The sequence below is a fragment of the Erithacus rubecula genome, assembly GCF_903797595.1.
Source record: "Erithacus rubecula genome assembly, chromosome: Z".
NCBI classification, from domain to species: Eukaryota; Metazoa; Chordata; class Aves; order Passeriformes; family Muscicapidae; genus Erithacus; species Erithacus rubecula.
In genome coordinates, this window is record NC_136661.1 from 16,385,209 (window position 1) to 16,403,012 (window position 17,804).

Genomic DNA, 17,804 nt, shown 5'->3' on the forward strand with positions numbered 1-17,804 from the left:
TTCACATCTCCTTGACTCATATTTTGTGACCACTTCTAGTACTAATTTTTTACTTACAATAACCTATTCTCTGAAAAGCAAGAAATCTATAAATTTGTCCACTGAGTTACATTTATAGAGAATTAAGTACCAGTATTATTTTTGTAAAATAAACAAGTCTGAGAAACTGGAAAAGGCTCAACACCCAATTATCTAGGAATAACTAGGTTTTGAATGATCTAGGTTTGCACAGAAGTCACATTAAAACTTGCAATAATTTTGTAGAAAGGTATTTAAATGCTCACTACCGCTTTTTATCTCCTACAAAAAAATGAGATTGCCCAAAGACACCTTCTAAAAATATGTGTTTCAACAACAGGGGAGTTAGAAGATGCTCTTCCTAACTTGTTTTAGGCTCTGATTTATCAGCTGAAAATCAGTATTTTCTTCCTCCAATATTTTTATACCTTATTTTGATAAATCAGTTTTTATTCTAAGCAGTATGATTCATTCTCTCATTCTGGTATCACCACCAGCAAACAAAAACAAAGAACAGATTAAAAAAAAATCTCTACCAACTCATCTCTTCCTTTTTACCAACTCATCCTCTTGCATGGTATTTTTGAAGGCTCACAAGTGGCCAGGAAATCCCACTTCACTGGGATTTGAGAGAGAACTCAGGGAAGTGCTCCTTATTTTCACCTGCCAACTTTTAAAAGAAATAAGCCATCTATTCATGCTCATGGCATACTTTCTTTCTTAGTCTAAGAAGCTAATTCTCTCTTTTGTGTTCTCAATTGCAGCTCAAATTATTACAAAATTCTAATGCCTAGTATGATGGCCAAACTGAAAACTGTCTAAGAACTATGAAACATGTTCTTCAGCTCCATTTTTCTATTTAAACAGCAATGCTGGAATGACAGAATAAAGATCTACAGATGCCAACTGGAATGGGGAAATTAAGGAAGGAAATAAATACTATATTTAACTACTACTACACCAGCAAACTAACAGAAAAGTAACTGAAACTATCCCTCTGCTTGGCTATCAAAGTTACATGCACATACATGCTTTCTCTCTTAACATTCAATTAACAAATGAACTGCTCAATAATCATAATTACCTCTCATGTTCTTAAGATTCTCCTGAAATAAGGTTTGAAAGAGTCCTCACTCTCAAACACAGGCTGAAATCTCCAGATACTGACTTTGGTCACAAAAATTCACTACTCAAGGATAATGCCTCAGAATGCAGATCTCTCTGAATTTCTTCTTTTTCACCTACTCTGAACACAGTGTGCTTAAGTTCTTTTTACAGCTTGTACTGAGACAAGAAGTGGCAGACTTTTCTTCCCTAAGGTTTTTCTTCCCTGCATCTCAAATGAGCCACAGGAATTTTAAAATTGTTCTTCCTTCTTCCCACCTTACAGTTCAGCAATGTGACAATCCTGTCTGACTCACAGAGGAAGGCTCTCCTTATAAACTGATGGTGCATATCAGTGTAGGTCCTAAGAACAAGAGGAAATTACTGAAACTGTAACATGACAACAAACGATGCAGTGACAACTGATGGCAGGGAAGACAAAAACTGCACATGTAAAAACTCCTATGAGCATAACAAAGTTCTAACTACCCAACCTTGCCATATATTATACCTACTCACATGAGAACACACAGCAATACTTACTTTCCACTATTTCTGGAATAGTTCTGTAATGTTGGAACTGATAAAATGATTTTTCTAGCATGTATTCAGGGTTAATTTCCTCTACTCGAAGTAAGTTCAATACCATGTTGTATGTCAGGTGGAATGCACTGTTTAAGGGATCAGCTGAACCCTGAAAAAGATACAAGAACATTTTCCATTTGAAGAAAAAAAATTAATTGAAGCATATAAGAACACATTGGATAAATCATGATGCAGGGGGCTGCTTTGATGAATCGTACAACTTGTCTTGACTTTAGACTACCTGTTGCATCAAATCCTGAACAATTTCATTATACTGAACATGTATTAGTATTTGTACTGTATAGATACTTACTACAGCTAGGATATTATAAGTTATATTTGAATGAAAGTCCAGGTGAAAAATTTAGATGTTTCCTATTGGATTCCATTATCTTAACTTTAAAGTAATAGTTACCTAACCATTTAAAGCAATCCATTATTTTAAAACTGAAAATAACCACTTACTTGCAAGTCTTAAGACTTACTGATTACACTGCTATCTAGGGAATTTTGTTCAAAAACAGGCAATCTGGAAATTCTTTAACTTGAATTATATCTCATTATAAAATTAATGTAATTTGCAGGTAGCTTGAGAGAAGTTGTGAACTCTCCTCTGGACGTGGTCCTGGGCACCCTGCTCTAGATGGCCTTGAGAGAGCCATGGTTTTGGAAAAGATGACCTCCACAGGTCCCTTGCAGCCCACACCATTCTGGGATTTTTTTTTTTTTTCTTTTACAATGTGGTATGCACAGGTATTTTGATTAATCTAAAAAGAAAAGACATTGAGAAAGCATTGTAGAGAACCATTATCTTCTTCCCCCATTTGTATTTTTTAAGAATGTCTACTACTGTCCTCTGTCAAAAAGGGGTACTGAACAAAGTAAATGCATCTTTGTTCTGATTCATCATTGGCTGTTACAGAGGAGCAACCTTGTTATCATAAAGGAGCAAACTTTAATCGATATGGACTGAAACAATCAGTTATTCAAAGAACAAACAAAATACTTAAACAGAGTCCAAAGAAGATCTAAAAGAGCTGACCACACAGCCTCTCCAAGCAAGGGCAAGTCTGAGAAATTCTCTCACTTAAATGACAGCACAGAAGGCCATCCTGATACACCAAATCACTGAAATCAGATGAGAGTGATCCAGGAGCAGAAAACAGAAGCAACGGACAGCAGAAGAGCAACATAAATAGGCTTTTTATAAAACCAAGATGGATCTCACAAATATTTCAGAGCTCTTCAAAGATGTTAACAAGTACACGGATTATCATGCCTCCTTGATTCCTGAAATGCTTATGACAATACACTAATCTCCAACAATGTAACAGAATTGTTTAAGGGAATTTTAAAAATGAAACTCTTGTGAATTACTGAACAGAAAACAAGTGCAATTTTGGTGTTTTGCAAAACAAAAATTCTCAGAGACTCAAAGAGGGCAGGACTTAAAAGAAACGTTACAAAGGCAAAGACAGGAAAATAGCAAAGTCTGCTAAAAATTGTAATAGATGTTTGAAGTCACAAACATATGATAAGGAATCAAACCACAAGTGAAATCTGAACTGAAAATATAATAAAAGACAATGGGCAACAATGTGCAATGGTCTTGTAGCTTCATTCTTTCAAAATAATGTATATATGAAATACAAGAATTGTCATTTCAACAAGGAATAAATTCAGTTATGATTAAACATTTTAAATAACAACTAAAATGTACCAAGAAAATAAGGATGTTTCAAAATATATTTTTATGCAACTATATGATTGTAAAAGTTCCCCATATTCTATCAGACATTTTAGAAGGCTAACAGAAAGGCCGACACTAGAAAACATGCAACTCTGCACCTTTTTTAGCTCAAAAATTGCTTTACCTAAACCTAATTGTATCTTCTTGCAACTAACTTATTTGCTTTTCTGTATTAACAGAGATATTTCCTTGTCATACCTAATTTAAAAAAATCACTGGCTATTATAACAGTTAACTAATGATTTGTTTATATATGCAAATGCTGAAATTCAAATCCAATGATTTTCCAGATCAGGCTTAGTATACTAGACTTTAAATGACAATACTACAATATACATATTTTTCTTTCAATTTTAAAGGTACTATCAGGTATTCAGATCTTACATTCACTGATGCACTGATATCAGACTTAGTAAGAGGCAGTTTGAACTTAAAATTCCTTCATATGTACAAGACTTAAGAATACTGTAACCCCATTTGCTTTAAGTGAGACAGAGCTTTATTACATTATGTTACAAATCCTAGAATCCTACTCTCTGCCTGATTATTTTGTCTCTGAAAAGAATACAGTTGTTACAGAAAAGCCTTCAGCCTATGTTTATACTATAAAAGTACCAGCATGAATGCATGCAAACCAAGTTTTGGATAAATCTTGTTGTAATGTTTTGTTTACCATGGTCACTCATTCAGTCATCTAGATTACATCTGAGTGGACCATAAATACACAACTAGGTTTTCACCTCTAGTGATGCATCTCAGAGCAGAAGTACCTCTTAAATTAGACCATGAAATGTGTATTTAAAATGATACTGTCAGTTCTGAAATCACCACAGATGAGTTTCTACTAACAGAAATGCATCACTAATTACACATCAACAGTATCAGCTGCAGGGCTCAAGTTTCTACAGATGCCTCTGATTTGATACATCAAATAAAGATGACACATCATCTCTTAGTGATGCTAACCAAAATGCAGCATAGCTGTGGTTTTTTTTAGACCTGATAAAAGGATCATGTATGTACCAACCTTCTGCCAATTTTTCCAAATATATTATCTATTCTAGGAAAGATAAATTATCACTCCCTAAAAAGCTTGACTTTCTCTAACAAAAAATGTCATTTAAAGAATGGCATTTACTAAAAATGGCACAGCAATTATGCCAGTGTCAGCTAACAGGGATCAAATTCTTTCCTACTGCAATGGCCACTGCTCCAGCTAGGCATCAGCTAAAGAAACTGGAATATATTCACCAGCTGGCTACAGACATTAGAGATCTGGCAAAAAGCTGCTGTGTGACTGCTCTGATCACACTGTGAAACAAATCCTCTTTCCATTCCTGGTATCTTGGAGGGAAAATCTTCACTGTGTGCTTTTAAGATTATAAACTATTTCAAATAATAGAACTGTGTCACACTCCCACCTCCAATGTGATCTTTAAGTGAGAAAACAAGGAACTCCATACAATTATAATATACACACAGAACATGCCAAGAAAGACCAAACAATTCCTACAGATTCATTTTAAAGACCTTTTCTTAAAATCAGCAGAGTTCAACTACAAAGGAGTGATTTAAAAACAAACCGAAAAACTCAGATATTTCAGAGATTATATAAGGAGACTTATTTGAAAGGTGATGATTGAGCCAGTTACTGATATGGCAATTTTTATTTTAAACACATGATCAGCATTTTACAATTTGAAAGTATTATCATTCTATTAAGATATGTTAAAATACAAATCCTCTTTTGGCAGAAATGGTTAATTCTTCCTGTCCCATCATCTCATAAACACAGCTTTCTCCAAGTTTCAGAAACTCCTGTCTTCTTAGTGTTCCCTAAGCAATACGTTTGAAATCAAGAGTTCTGAGAAGCTTATTCTGTCTGAAAATTGAAACTGCTGCTTCTTCAAATGGAAGAAATATGACCACACTACCTCTACTGTATTACAGCTACAGCACACCCAGCAAGTTCTGAACATGCATAAGTCTTTACCTACCACCCCAGGCTATCAGTAGACGCACACCTAACAGGCAGCAATCACCTGTATATGCCCCTGTTTAATTTAGCATGAACATTCAGATTTTACAGCTGCATTAGAAAACCTTATACCAAAATACAGCTGCTCTTTTATACTAAGTAAACTCAAGGCAGGAGTAGCCAATCAGCCTTTTATGGCAAATACTACAGACAGCCATGATTACTGAAGAGACAATTAGTGCTTACCTAAAGTCACCTGTCAGACACATATGGTGGAGAAGATTAGATATATTACTGACAGTAAAAATGAAAAAGGTAGACCCTTCCTAACTTACTTTCAGAGAGTCTTCACAGTAGAAAGTGTTCAGCTATGCTGGATTTTGCATATTGCCAAGATATAGTAAGACATTAATCAGTTTTAACTTACATTTTCTCCATGATGGTTTCCTCTTCTTTAAAACCCCTTTGTCTGCTCAACCCTTTTGCCTCTGATTCCCAGACTGATTACTTTATTTACTTAAAAATACTGTGAAGCATGTAGTTCATTCCCCAGCAGAGACTGTCCTGTCAAAATAAATCAACCTTCTCTTCAACAAGCTAAGGCTACACCATCATCTGCCTCAACACCTCTCAGTCTCTGGGTAGGCCTCGCCCCCATCACCACAGAAAAAGTCCCATATTAGAGAAAGGACGAATCACCAACCACTCAATGCAGAAGATCAAGTAAAAGCCTGACTTTATCAGAGCTGAAAAAGAGTTGATGAGAAAGATTGCCTAGAAGAGATATCAAGAAGTCACTTTCAAACATGCAGTGCCTCCATGACTTACTACTGTTGAAGAATTATCATTCCAGTTCTCCAGGCTCCTTCCTGCAAGTAGTCCTGCCTCTCATTCCTTTAGAGAGGACAGTCCCCCTCATCTCAAACATTTAACATGATATTTTTTTTCTGAATAGTTTTTAGAAAGCAGAATAACTTTGCAAGTTTTTCCATCCCTCTGGATGACAACAGCCTGGGTACATGAGAACAGTCTGCATATATCAACTAAAATTCTCAGAAATTACGATCCCCTCTGCTCTTGCAACCACTTCTCAAAAAACTGTAACTTAACAGAAGCTTCCTTTCAAGTTTCCCAAGATTTGGGTTACTAGATGTATACAAAAGAATGACTGGATTAAGCTGACAATGTTAAAAAAAAAAAACAGGAATGTAACAAACAATTCACTACAGAAATAATTTAGTCAAAACCTAAGAAAAAGTACAAGTATCTGAAAACTACAGCTGCTAAACAGTGTTCTATGTTTAACTGCCAATAATTTCAGAGCAGATCCTCTTAACACAACCAGACAATCGAACAGGAGGTTCTGTATTTACCAGTATGACCATTTCTTGCCCACATAAACTAGAAAGATATAAAGATTTGGATGAGGAAGATTAGTGCATGGAGTTGATACAAACAGTATTTTTTTCCTTTTTTTATTACTGTTAAGACTTGGAAACCTTGTCTAACTAGAGATGTGAGAGCTGTCATTGCTGCATAATGGCAAGTAGTGTTGAGCAAGACATACATTTGGTAAGGGTTACTCCCTCTGTTCTCTGTTACAGCAGGAGAAAAATATTTACATTTTAAAATCTGTTCCCATGAAGAGAGAGGAACAAATTCTGCACATAACTTTCTTACTCCCCAGCCTGTCATGGGAACACCAACTGGCAAATACAGTCTGAAACTAATTAATTTACAAAGCAACAATAAAGTATCTATCATAATGATTAAATTAGATACAACACAGGACATAATTTACACAATTTGGTCCAGTTACAGTTTCATTTGCTTATCAGTGTTTCCAAAAATAAACAGAATCAATGAGTTTCCAGAAAGGTAATAACAAAACACTTTACAAAAAGAGCAAAGAATAGAACAAACTGATAATAATTAAAAGATATTTCCCTTTTTTTAGTCATAAAGGGAAAATAAGTAGACATAACTGCCTGTAACAGTCATCATTACAAATTTCTATTAAAACCCTTACTAAATAAAAGTGCAAGTAACTGCTTGATATGTCTGTAATACACAAAAACAACTTCTGTGTAATAACAACATAGTTTTTTCCATATACCAGTAATAAAATAACCACATGAATATTCAGTGTTCTCTCAAATAAAAAAAAAAAACCCGAGCAATTACACTGATAGCAGAATTACCCGAGCTACATAAGCACAACAACAAAACCAATAAAAAGACTCTTCAGTGAGGTTGTTTTTAACAGACAATGTTAAACAGCTATTTTAGGCACAAATTCATTACCAATCTGGCTCACTGCTTTGCCCAAAAACCAGTTACACCAGCACAAATAGAAGCCACCGTGGGTGGCAAAATGAAAGCCAGCAGGCTTTGGTGAAAATACCTCAGGGCTGGGATTCAACAAACGCTTTAGTTGTAAGAAGAGACTTAAAAGGAAAACAATGTAACTCTGTTTCTCTGGCCTGCAAACACTACCTACTCAAGTTAGCTCTGAATGATGGAAATTTTCAGCTATTTACGGTCTCTAATACAGTAGGCTACTGTTGTAGCCATCATTAGTTTTATTTCAGGCTGGTAACTCCAAGTTCTGGTCTTCTCCTTGTTTTTGGAAAAAGCAAATGGTATCTCTATCTTCAAGAAGAAGCTAGCTGACATTCTCAACAGATTGGCCATTACAGGTATTAGGATAGTGACGTATTTATTAAAATACTTTTTACAATTTCAGTAAATATGCAGTATGTTAACTTAAAGGAAAAGTGTGTTCTAGCAAAGCCTACCTACTTCTATAAAAAGTTAATATAAAAATAAATTTTAAAAAGTACCTTTTTATCATCTGTCCATCTCAAACCTACTCTTCTCATTTTAAGAAGGCAAACAAAAAAGTCTGCCTTGGTCAAAATGCACTCACATTCATAGGGATGAGTTTACCAAAGTAAATTTTTCATAAATCTGGAGGAAAACTGCTTTCCACAGCCTGAAGTATTATTTGAAGTATTTTGTGGTATTAAAACAGCAACCACAATTAATAAATAAAACCCATTAGCTTAGTCCTACAGGCTCTTGAAAATCCTGATGTGAAGTTGACAAATTGAAGTTGACAAAAACAAGAAGAAAGACAAACCATTTCATAGAGGATTTGATGCAGCCCATTTTTCTACATTTTGTTTGCAAACATCAGCAAGAACAGCAATTTGCTGTTCTCTTCCATCAGCTGGCTTGCATAACTATTTACAAAACTGTGACCCTGTTCACAAAGGTGTTTGATTATCCATTTCCCTGATCTCTGTGATTTCATACTAGAATCTTGTTGACTTCACGGCAATTTTAAATTAAGTTTGGAAGTTATGTACCTTTCTCAATCAAAGTCTGGAAAATTCCTGCAATGAATGCTTCACAGGGATAAGAAAAGGTTGGCAGTTTACAGTAAAAACAATTATTTCACATTAAAATTGTTTTCATCTAAATACATTTTATGAAGTATCCAAAAAATGTGTTTCTTTGTGATCCTCATCAATGTCACAACTTTAGAAGAACATTTTACTGTCCTCAAACCACTAGTGACGATCTATTACTGTAGATTTTGCAATGTCTTTTCCAACAAGTATTACTGCCAACCTCCAGCTGAAGTATTTTTCTCCTGATGTAGGATTTGGTAAATTTCTGAACTCCTGAGGTTTTTTCCCTCCTGCTAGAAGTAACTTCTGAGTCAAACCAAAGTACCATAGTGTAATTAAGATGGCATGCTAAGCTGATGTTTGCAGAGAACTATTGAACTATCTGAATTGCTCTCGTGCTCATCTGCCTGGTACAGTAAACAAATTTAAGAATTAAAATAAAATGCAAGGAGACTTCTAGTAGCAGCATACAGGCCAAATATGGCCAGTACAGCCAGCTCTACAAAATTAAGGCTCTGCCAAGGAACTAGATGCAGCTAGTGGAGTACCTCCTACAGGTTAGCATTGGAGCACGTTATGTTCCATAGGCAAAAGACAAGAAAGCATATTAAGGTATTTTTTAATCTTGGCAGACAAATGCATTCTGGTATCAGAGACAGTGTAGCCAGCAACTGGAGAAATGATTGGCATTGATAAGATCACACCTCAGAGTACCATGTTCAGTGCTGAGCCCCTCGCTCCAAAAGAGACTTTGAAGTGCTGGACCATGCCCAGAGCAGGACAACAAGACCCATCAAGCATCTAGAGATCACATGTTCTGAGGAAGACCTGAGGGAGCTGAGGGTGTTCATCCTGGAGAAGTGGAGGCTTAGGGGAATCCTCATAGCCCTCTACAACTGCCTGAAAGGAGGTTGTTATTAAGGTGGGGGTCCAGTATTTTCTGCTGTGTCTACAGGGAGAAGACCCAAGGAAATGGCCTTAAGGTGAGACAAGAGATATTCAGATTAGATATTAGAAGCAGTTTTTTCACTGTTAGGGTGGTCAGGCAGTGGAACAGGTTGCCTGGGAGGTAGTGAAGTCACCATCCCTGGAGGTGTTTTAGAGGTGTCTGCATCTAGCACTGGGTAACATAGTTCAGTGGTTTAGGGCTTGCACAGGTAAATGCTGGATTGACAGCTGGACTTGGTGATCTTAAAGGTCTCTTCCAATCTTGATGATTCTATGTTTTCTTTGAATTTTTCAGTTCATCTGTCTTCTCCTGTGATGGAGTAAGTAGATGCAAAGCACTGATAGGCTCCAATACAAAGTTCGAAAACTTATTTACATAGCACATTTTCTTTCGGGGTACAGTCATCCATTCCGGTAACATAATTAGCTCAAGATTTTTGTCTTCTAGAGACATAACAAATTACCACTGTTGAGTAACTCAGCTCTCTCTGTAGGAATACATCCTTCTAGCATGGCCAAGTTCCAACTGGAGAGATGCTGCACTGGTTTCAAAGATAGCATCAAGAAGAAGCTTTACACTTCCTACATAAACTAACACAATATAGCTAAAGATTTTAAGCAAGGAAACAAAAGAAAATTCCAACTGAATACTTCTTAGCATCATGCATACAAACACATTCTACCATCTTCAGAAAGCTGCCTCAATAGTCTTGTAAGCATTTAAGTTTACAGATTCATGCAAGTCACCAGTTTACTAAATATTCAGTGGTCAAATAAATGCTAAGGATAAACAAAGAAACCTAGCTACACTGCAAAAGACAAATGTACATTACCGAGTTTAAAAAATATTTACAAAACTCCCTTGTAAGAACTCCATCTAAGAATGGAATGCTGAATGTAAGTCTAGTACAGTACACAATGTTGCAATGAACAGTGTCACAGCCAAGCAGCACAGCTGCAGCAACGCTGCTGGTACCAATATGCTCAAAGCTCCCACTTCACTGACCGAGACATGAGGCAGCTGACAAGATTCCCAGATGTTTTGCTCTAGGAATCTTGAGGAAATGGTTTGGATCAGACACTCATTAGGGTTGAAAGGGCTACGACAAATATGTTACATGTAAATGTTCTATCATTCTCAAGAAGGCTTATTTATTTATTCTGGAGTTTTTCTAATAAATCTTTAGCTTATCTTGAAAGCAGAATACTACCACTAGGCACGACTACGATCTTACTACTGAAAAATACCATCAGTAAGGAAAATTAACTGAGACATACTTAATGATAACTATGAATTAAAAATATATTAGAAATCTTAGTATGTATTGATTTTCCTGGCCTGACTGACAAGGAATTTCCTTTAGATGCTTTGTATTTAAGAACAGAAGTAAGAAGGGGTATTTTTGTGCTGTACTGCTCCCTTCCTAAAAGGTTACTTTTACTGCCTTTACAGCAATTGGCTAAATACTTACAGAAGCTACAGAAACATTAATACCTTCATTTTAGCCACTTCTGATCTTTTTCAGAAAAATCTAAAAGTCAATCTTTTCTCATGAGTGGAGTACTGTCAAAAATTAATTAAATACGTGAATTCAGATCAGTGGAGAAGAAGCAAGTGATAACACAGGAAGCAAAAGCCATTTTGCTTTTTTATTTTTCACATTTATTTCCTTATAATTCCAAAGGGGGAAAAAAGTTGATGGTCTTGGACTTTCAATGAAGGAAATATTCTTTACCATTTCCTTAAAATCTAGACAAAAACTCCAGAGGTAGTAACAAAAAGAAATTGATCTACTACTTCTTTTTCTGTCTTAATTCATAAGATCGAGTTCGATAGTTCTCAAACTATTGAATTTTCAAACTTTAAAAAAAACGCACCTTCTGAATCTCTTAAAAGTATGAAAACAAATGCTTGAAATACCATTTTTTCTTAAGCTATTAACAATGATTTCATATAAATTAACTTTTTTGGGGACTTGTTTATAAATACTATTTCTAAGTATTCTCTTTTGCTTCTCTCATTTTGTATATCCTGCTCTTTATTTTCCAGCTGAGGAAGTAAAAATGTGTAAAACCTTATTAAAGGAAAGTATGACAAAAAATTATACCTGTTTTCTTAAACAATCTTAAAAACAAAAAACCCAGTAAAAAAACACTTGGTCTTCAAACATCAGAGACATACACATCCATTACGAACGCACATGAAGAAATAAATATGCACACACTCCACTGAGAAAACACAAATTAAATCAAGACTAAGAAATTAACACAAAACCTAATGCTACCATACCATGAATATTTCTGAAATTTATTTTACTGATTTCTGGTTAGTTAGTCATAATGTAGCATTCATGAAAATTCTGACATTAGGAAGGAAAATACTACCTTCTTGAAGTATAAAAGGTACACGTAATGTCATGTTTACAGATATAATGTATTATGGATTAACAGGTAGTAGCACTGACAGATCAAAACACTAAAGAAAGAATACACATTTGCATAATTAACAACAGCCACACAGGTACATTTCCCATTGTCTTAATTTGCTTGATAAAATCATTGGCATCTCCTTCTTTTTTGGCAACAACTATATGCCTTTTGTTAATATCACTTGATGTTGATTTGAGATGATTCCCACAATATCTAAGTCTAGTAATACTGTAAATGCTGTTTTAACACAAATGACCTGCTATTTGAACCATGGCTACAAGCTCATAAATAGAATGCAGTGTAGCTCCCCAAGTTTTCAATTTCAGCATGTGTACACAATTAATATAAGCAGCCTAAGGCAACTCACATAATAGATTACTATATTTCTTTGTGGTTATTTTTGTCACGGAATTTAAATAGAAGTGTTACGAGTACATACTCCATATTCAAATTACAAAGCAAGAGGGAGGTAGTGTAATAATCTGTAACAACTCCCATTACAGTTTGGCAAAGTCCTGTAATTTAATGTCAACCACGAGGGAACTTTTCAACCTTGGTTTCCAAACTTCACATTTCCAGCAAGAATTATCACTTTCACCATAGCTGATTTTAGAATGTTGACAGTCACTTCACTCTTCTTCCTTATTCCACATACCTCATTTTTGCGTGACTGTGTCCATTTTGCCTACCACTGATAGTCCATAAACACAGTTTTATTTCATCACAGAATCAAGCATTTAGTAACTCTTGTGAAAGCTCATAACCCTTCAAGGGTTATAGTTAGTTCACTATAACCCTTAAACTGACAGCAGTCAGCAAAGAAACAAAGAGAATACTACAGTAGTAGTGCTATCACTAGAAAAACAGGATAGAGTTCTACCTGTCCTGCCTGATAGCTCTTTTCTACAAAGAATGATGATACTACTTTAGTGCAAATAAGGATGATATTAGTCTTCTGCCTTTGTTTCACAATAAATTCCAATGAGAATTCACTGAAAGATACTTTTAGGGGTTGTCGTCTTCAACCTGCATGATCTTCTGGTTTAAGGTGAATAATTTTCCACATAACATAACCTTGTTGGGAGAACAGAAGCAAAATGTCTCTCCTACCTTCAAAAGCTGTTTGCCAATTGTTGGACTCATTTTTTCATCCACCATAAGAATTACTATTCCTCTGTCATCCATACCTCGGCGTCCTGCACGACCTGACATTTGAATGTATTCACCTGAGGATATCTACAATAAAATGAGAAAAAGAAATTAACAAACATCAAGAAAATAGCAAGAACACAATGTGCTAATTAATATTACACAGTAGGTGATACGAGGTATAAAAATTAAAAACATTATCAAAGTCATCAAGAGTTATCATAGATTGACTTCATTAGTCTTAATTACCATGAAACAATATAAATCCATGAGTATAAATAATATAAATGAGCAGTAAAAGTTAACTAATGCTCTTACAGCTCCGTATCATGGTGCATCTTTTTAACAAGCACAAAAACTATTTTACTCATGTCTTTTATAATGGAAGGTTGCTGAACATGGTAGAGATACAACAGATTTTCACCATAATGATAATGCATCTCCATCATCTTCAAATAATGTATAATTTCACTCAAATTATTCAAGAGTAACAGTAAGATACTGATACTTGCAAAAGGAGTATTTTTATGCCTTCTAACTCTGAAATGAAGGGTTTATAAAGAACTGGGACATGGACAAGTGGCAGCTATAACTGGTTACCTATGTCTCAACAAGTTATAAAAGTGGGGTCTTGTCATCTGTGGAACTGCATTCTCAACACCACTTCAATTTCACTTTAGGTCAGATTTCAAAAACTACTTAAGCAAACTGTGCTAAATAATTTCAAAAGTTTTAGATTTCTGCTATATCAAAGTTAACACATTCTTACATATACATCTCACAGACACACAATCAGAATGAATAGTGAGACTGAAGAGCCTGAACTAAGATTGAAGAAATGCTTACTTCATAATGCATAGGTCAAGTCACTTGTCCCATTCACAATTTTCTCACCTTTGAAGGATGAGCCTTGGCTCTTAAAAAGCCTTGCTGCAATGAATAGCAAGACCTCATTTTTATTTTAACTACATACCTGGTTTTAATGTCTAAAATTATATAATTATGCAAAAAAATCTCCTGTAAGGAAACAATACTCTTCCAAGGTAAATGAACTATTTTCTTGGGTCTGCCAAAATTAGTGATCATTATGATAGAATATGTGTGGAGAAATAGGACTTTGGGACAGCAAATTAATATAATTATGTAGAAACTGATTTAATGTTTACTTTTTAGTTTTAGTAACACATTTTAAGATTACTGTTTACATGACTACGCTTTTCTTGATTGGTGGTTTTATGTTGCTTACGAGCTTTGCACGAGCTCTTCAGAAGCAATGACTGGTGATCATTTAAAGCTTTGCTGCTTATTTTTATCTTGGGTTTTTTAATTTTGGTATTCTGTTTTTCAACTTTTTTTTTATTTAGCACAGTTTATGTTTTAGCAGACTTGAAGGGTTTTAACAAGTTGTCGAAAAACACTTAAAAATGGCTCATTCTGTTCACCTGTTACAAACACTGGTTTAAACTAAGAAAAATACAGAAAACAGCTAAGCTTGTGAAGGGAACAACAAAATATGGAGAAAAACAACTAGGTAGCAAAACATGGAGACAAGCAGCTAAATATAGTTTGGTTGGTGCACACAATTCAGAGCATGGCCTGGACTTGTTCAGACATGCTCACTGTGGCTTAAAGTTGTCTAATATTACTACAGATATGAACCCCATTTATTCTTCAGTGTTCTCTCATACAGGCTAAAATATCTGGGTCTCACAGTTTTGGAAAATGTGTGCAGAAGTCTTAGGCTAGTCCAATGTTTTTGGCTAATCTGTATTTGATTCCCTTTTGATGTATCTATTAAACAAACTAATGGATAATGTGAGGAACCTTGTCTTCAGAAATTTGTGTATTAACTATAAATGGATGAGACACAAAGATTTTTTAAAGAAAAAGTACTTTCTATATTTCCTACAAAGCATTCAGGTAAACACATCAAGAGTAAATTTAATCCTAATAAGGTTTAAATAATTCAGTTATTCTACAGAACCTCTTTATCACTTACCCATCGGAAATCTTTCCCATCAAATTTACTGGCACTTGTAAACAGCACAGTTCTGGCTGGCATATTAATTCCCATAGCAAAAGTCTCTGTTGCAAATAACGCCTAAATAAACAGATTGAAGTTGAAGCAAGCAAAAAATAGAGGATCTCAAGCAAACATGAAAATAGTCAGAGATTGCTACACAAAACCTCTCTGATTGTAATGTATCTGTGCAGTCAATACAGGGAACATAGGCATATTCAATACTCAAAAACTGGACCAAAATCATTTTTCTGTCTTCCCTTATTCTTCCTGAGAAAATGAAAATTAAATAGATGGGACCATGGGAAAGACTCCAAAAGAAAACATAATAGAGTGCAAATTATATTAATCAATAATAGTAATTAATTTCAATATCCAAGTTTGCAAGAAGAAAATAGGAGCTAGCTATCCAAAAAGCCTCCACAACGTTCACCTAATGTTACATACTTCTGAATATTTGTCCTTAGAACAACCAACAATCAGCTTGGTAAATGTACACATTCATATACAGGAGCAGGTTGCGACATAAAATAGTTGAAGAAAATATTTAAGTCAGACACTGCAAATTCAAATACTTGTGAATAAAATGTGAAACACTTAAAACTACAGCTGGAATTGTGTAGAACTCCATTGTAATACCAGCATACACCCTGAGCTAAGGTGTACTTCTGAGATTTTTAGGATTAGTAGCCATGTATTCCCAACAAACTATAAGTGGACATGAAAAATACCTTTATTAGGCCCTCTGAGAAAAGGATTTCTATAGTTTCTTTTAAGATAGGAAGCAAACCACCATGATGAATACCAATTCCTCGCTTCAGAAGGGGAAGCACATGTTCAACCTGGTAAGAAACATACAAAAGATCAGGAAAAAAATTTTAGCATTTTGTTACTAAAGTTGTATGGAAAACCTCAACACTGCCTAGTGTTCATGCAATTCACTACTTCCCAATTTAAAATAAAATAACTATCCCTTCAATCTTATAATATTCTGCTTAAAAACTTGTATTTTTCCACTGTAAAAATGGGAAAGCATCACTATGCTTAGTCATTATACAATAAATTAGCTTGCAGATGCATCAATGCAACTTTCAGAAAGCCTCAGCAATCAATAACCATAAGTGCATACTGTACTCCCACTTGAACTGTTTCCAGACTGCTTTAACCCAGGTCAGCTCTTTATAAACTCTTATGCTTACTTAAAAACACTATTGGAAAAAATAAAACAAGAGGTAGGAACTCCACAGTTAATTCTGATATACGTAATCTGCTGGAATTGCAACTGGAAGAAATCCTTATCACCTCTTTTATAATGACAAGAATAGATGCAGGAGATACTAAAACCTGGGGAGATGAATGAGATTATCCAGTTTTAGAATTTCTGTACCCTCTACCAAATACCTACAGCTTCACAAGTTGCAGACAACAGGACAGCAGTAATTCAACACTATTCAAAAGAACCCTTCTCAACCTCCACTCACCTGAGGAAGCTTTTTGTCTTCATCTGAGAGACAATCAATTGCATTATTGAAGACTTCTTCAACCATTTTTTTTTCTTCATCTAAGAAGGCAATTTGTAAGTTATTACGAAATGCAAAAGGCTAATACCATATGTAAATAAAGTAGTACCACATTCTAATATTTACAAAGGTGTATAATAAAAATTGAGTGAATTACTGTGAAATCTACACAAAATCACCCACACTGGGTCAGGCAATTACGACCTCAATAAGCCTAAAGGAGCCAGATGGTAACCAGAAGCAGATGACCAAGAAAAAGAAAACTAGAACAAACCTTTCAGAATAGGCCAAACTTCAGCTACTTCCAAGCTTGGGGTTTTTCATTCTTATGGACTCCCTGCCTATTTCATAAATCTTCCCTGTTCCTCTTTCACCTACTAATCCCTATCTGCATGGACATAAAGGTTCCTCCCTATGAACTCCCAAACACCCCTTCGACTAAGTAGTATGAGTATCAAGAATATACATTCAAATGTATGATTCTGAAGAAAACATGAAAATGCACCTCTGCATTTACATAGATCTTTGAATTTTCTGACAGAAACAGCTGCGTTATTCTGCCAAACTGAATCAAAATGTACAAAGACCAGAGCAAGTAAGCAGGCAAGAACCCTAAACAGCTCACAAACATGAAACAGTACATTGATTTACAAGAAATTCCTTATTTTTCTTAAAACTCTTCAGATTTTGAAGGAGTGATGAGCTTAAACTTATTTGCAAAGCTTGCTCTTAGTCCAGGATGAAGAAAATTTTCTTTGTTAACCCTTTGGTTTTTACTTGGAGAAGAAAGGGGAAGAATGAAATAAAGAAAACTGGACTGCATTGTTGAGAAAGAACAGCCTAGTGGTTTGTTATATATATATGTTATATATTGTTTGAGAATATA

General features: G+C 35.0%; 1 protein-coding gene across 2 annotated transcripts in view; it reads right to left on the minus strand.

The window, feature by feature from the left end:
- MTREX (Mtr4 exosome RNA helicase) overlaps positions 1-17,804 on the minus strand; it is a 41,742-nt gene that overhangs the window by 14,083 nt on the left and 9,855 nt on the right. For both annotated transcript variants that reach the window (XR_013777164.1, XM_079330416.1), the window contains exons 12-16: positions 16,880-16,959; positions 16,130-16,240; positions 15,378-15,479; positions 13,340-13,465; positions 1,666-1,816 (exon numbers count right to left, since the gene is read on the minus strand). Coding sequence is in view for 1 of the 2 variants with exons in the window: in XM_079330416.1 (XP_079186542.1) it covers positions 1,666-1,816; positions 13,340-13,465; positions 15,378-15,479; positions 16,130-16,240; positions 16,880-16,959 (570 nt within the window). In the remaining variant the exon portion in view is untranslated. The remainder of the gene's footprint in view (positions 1-1,665; positions 1,817-13,339; positions 13,466-15,377; positions 15,480-16,129; positions 16,241-16,879; positions 16,960-17,804) is intronic.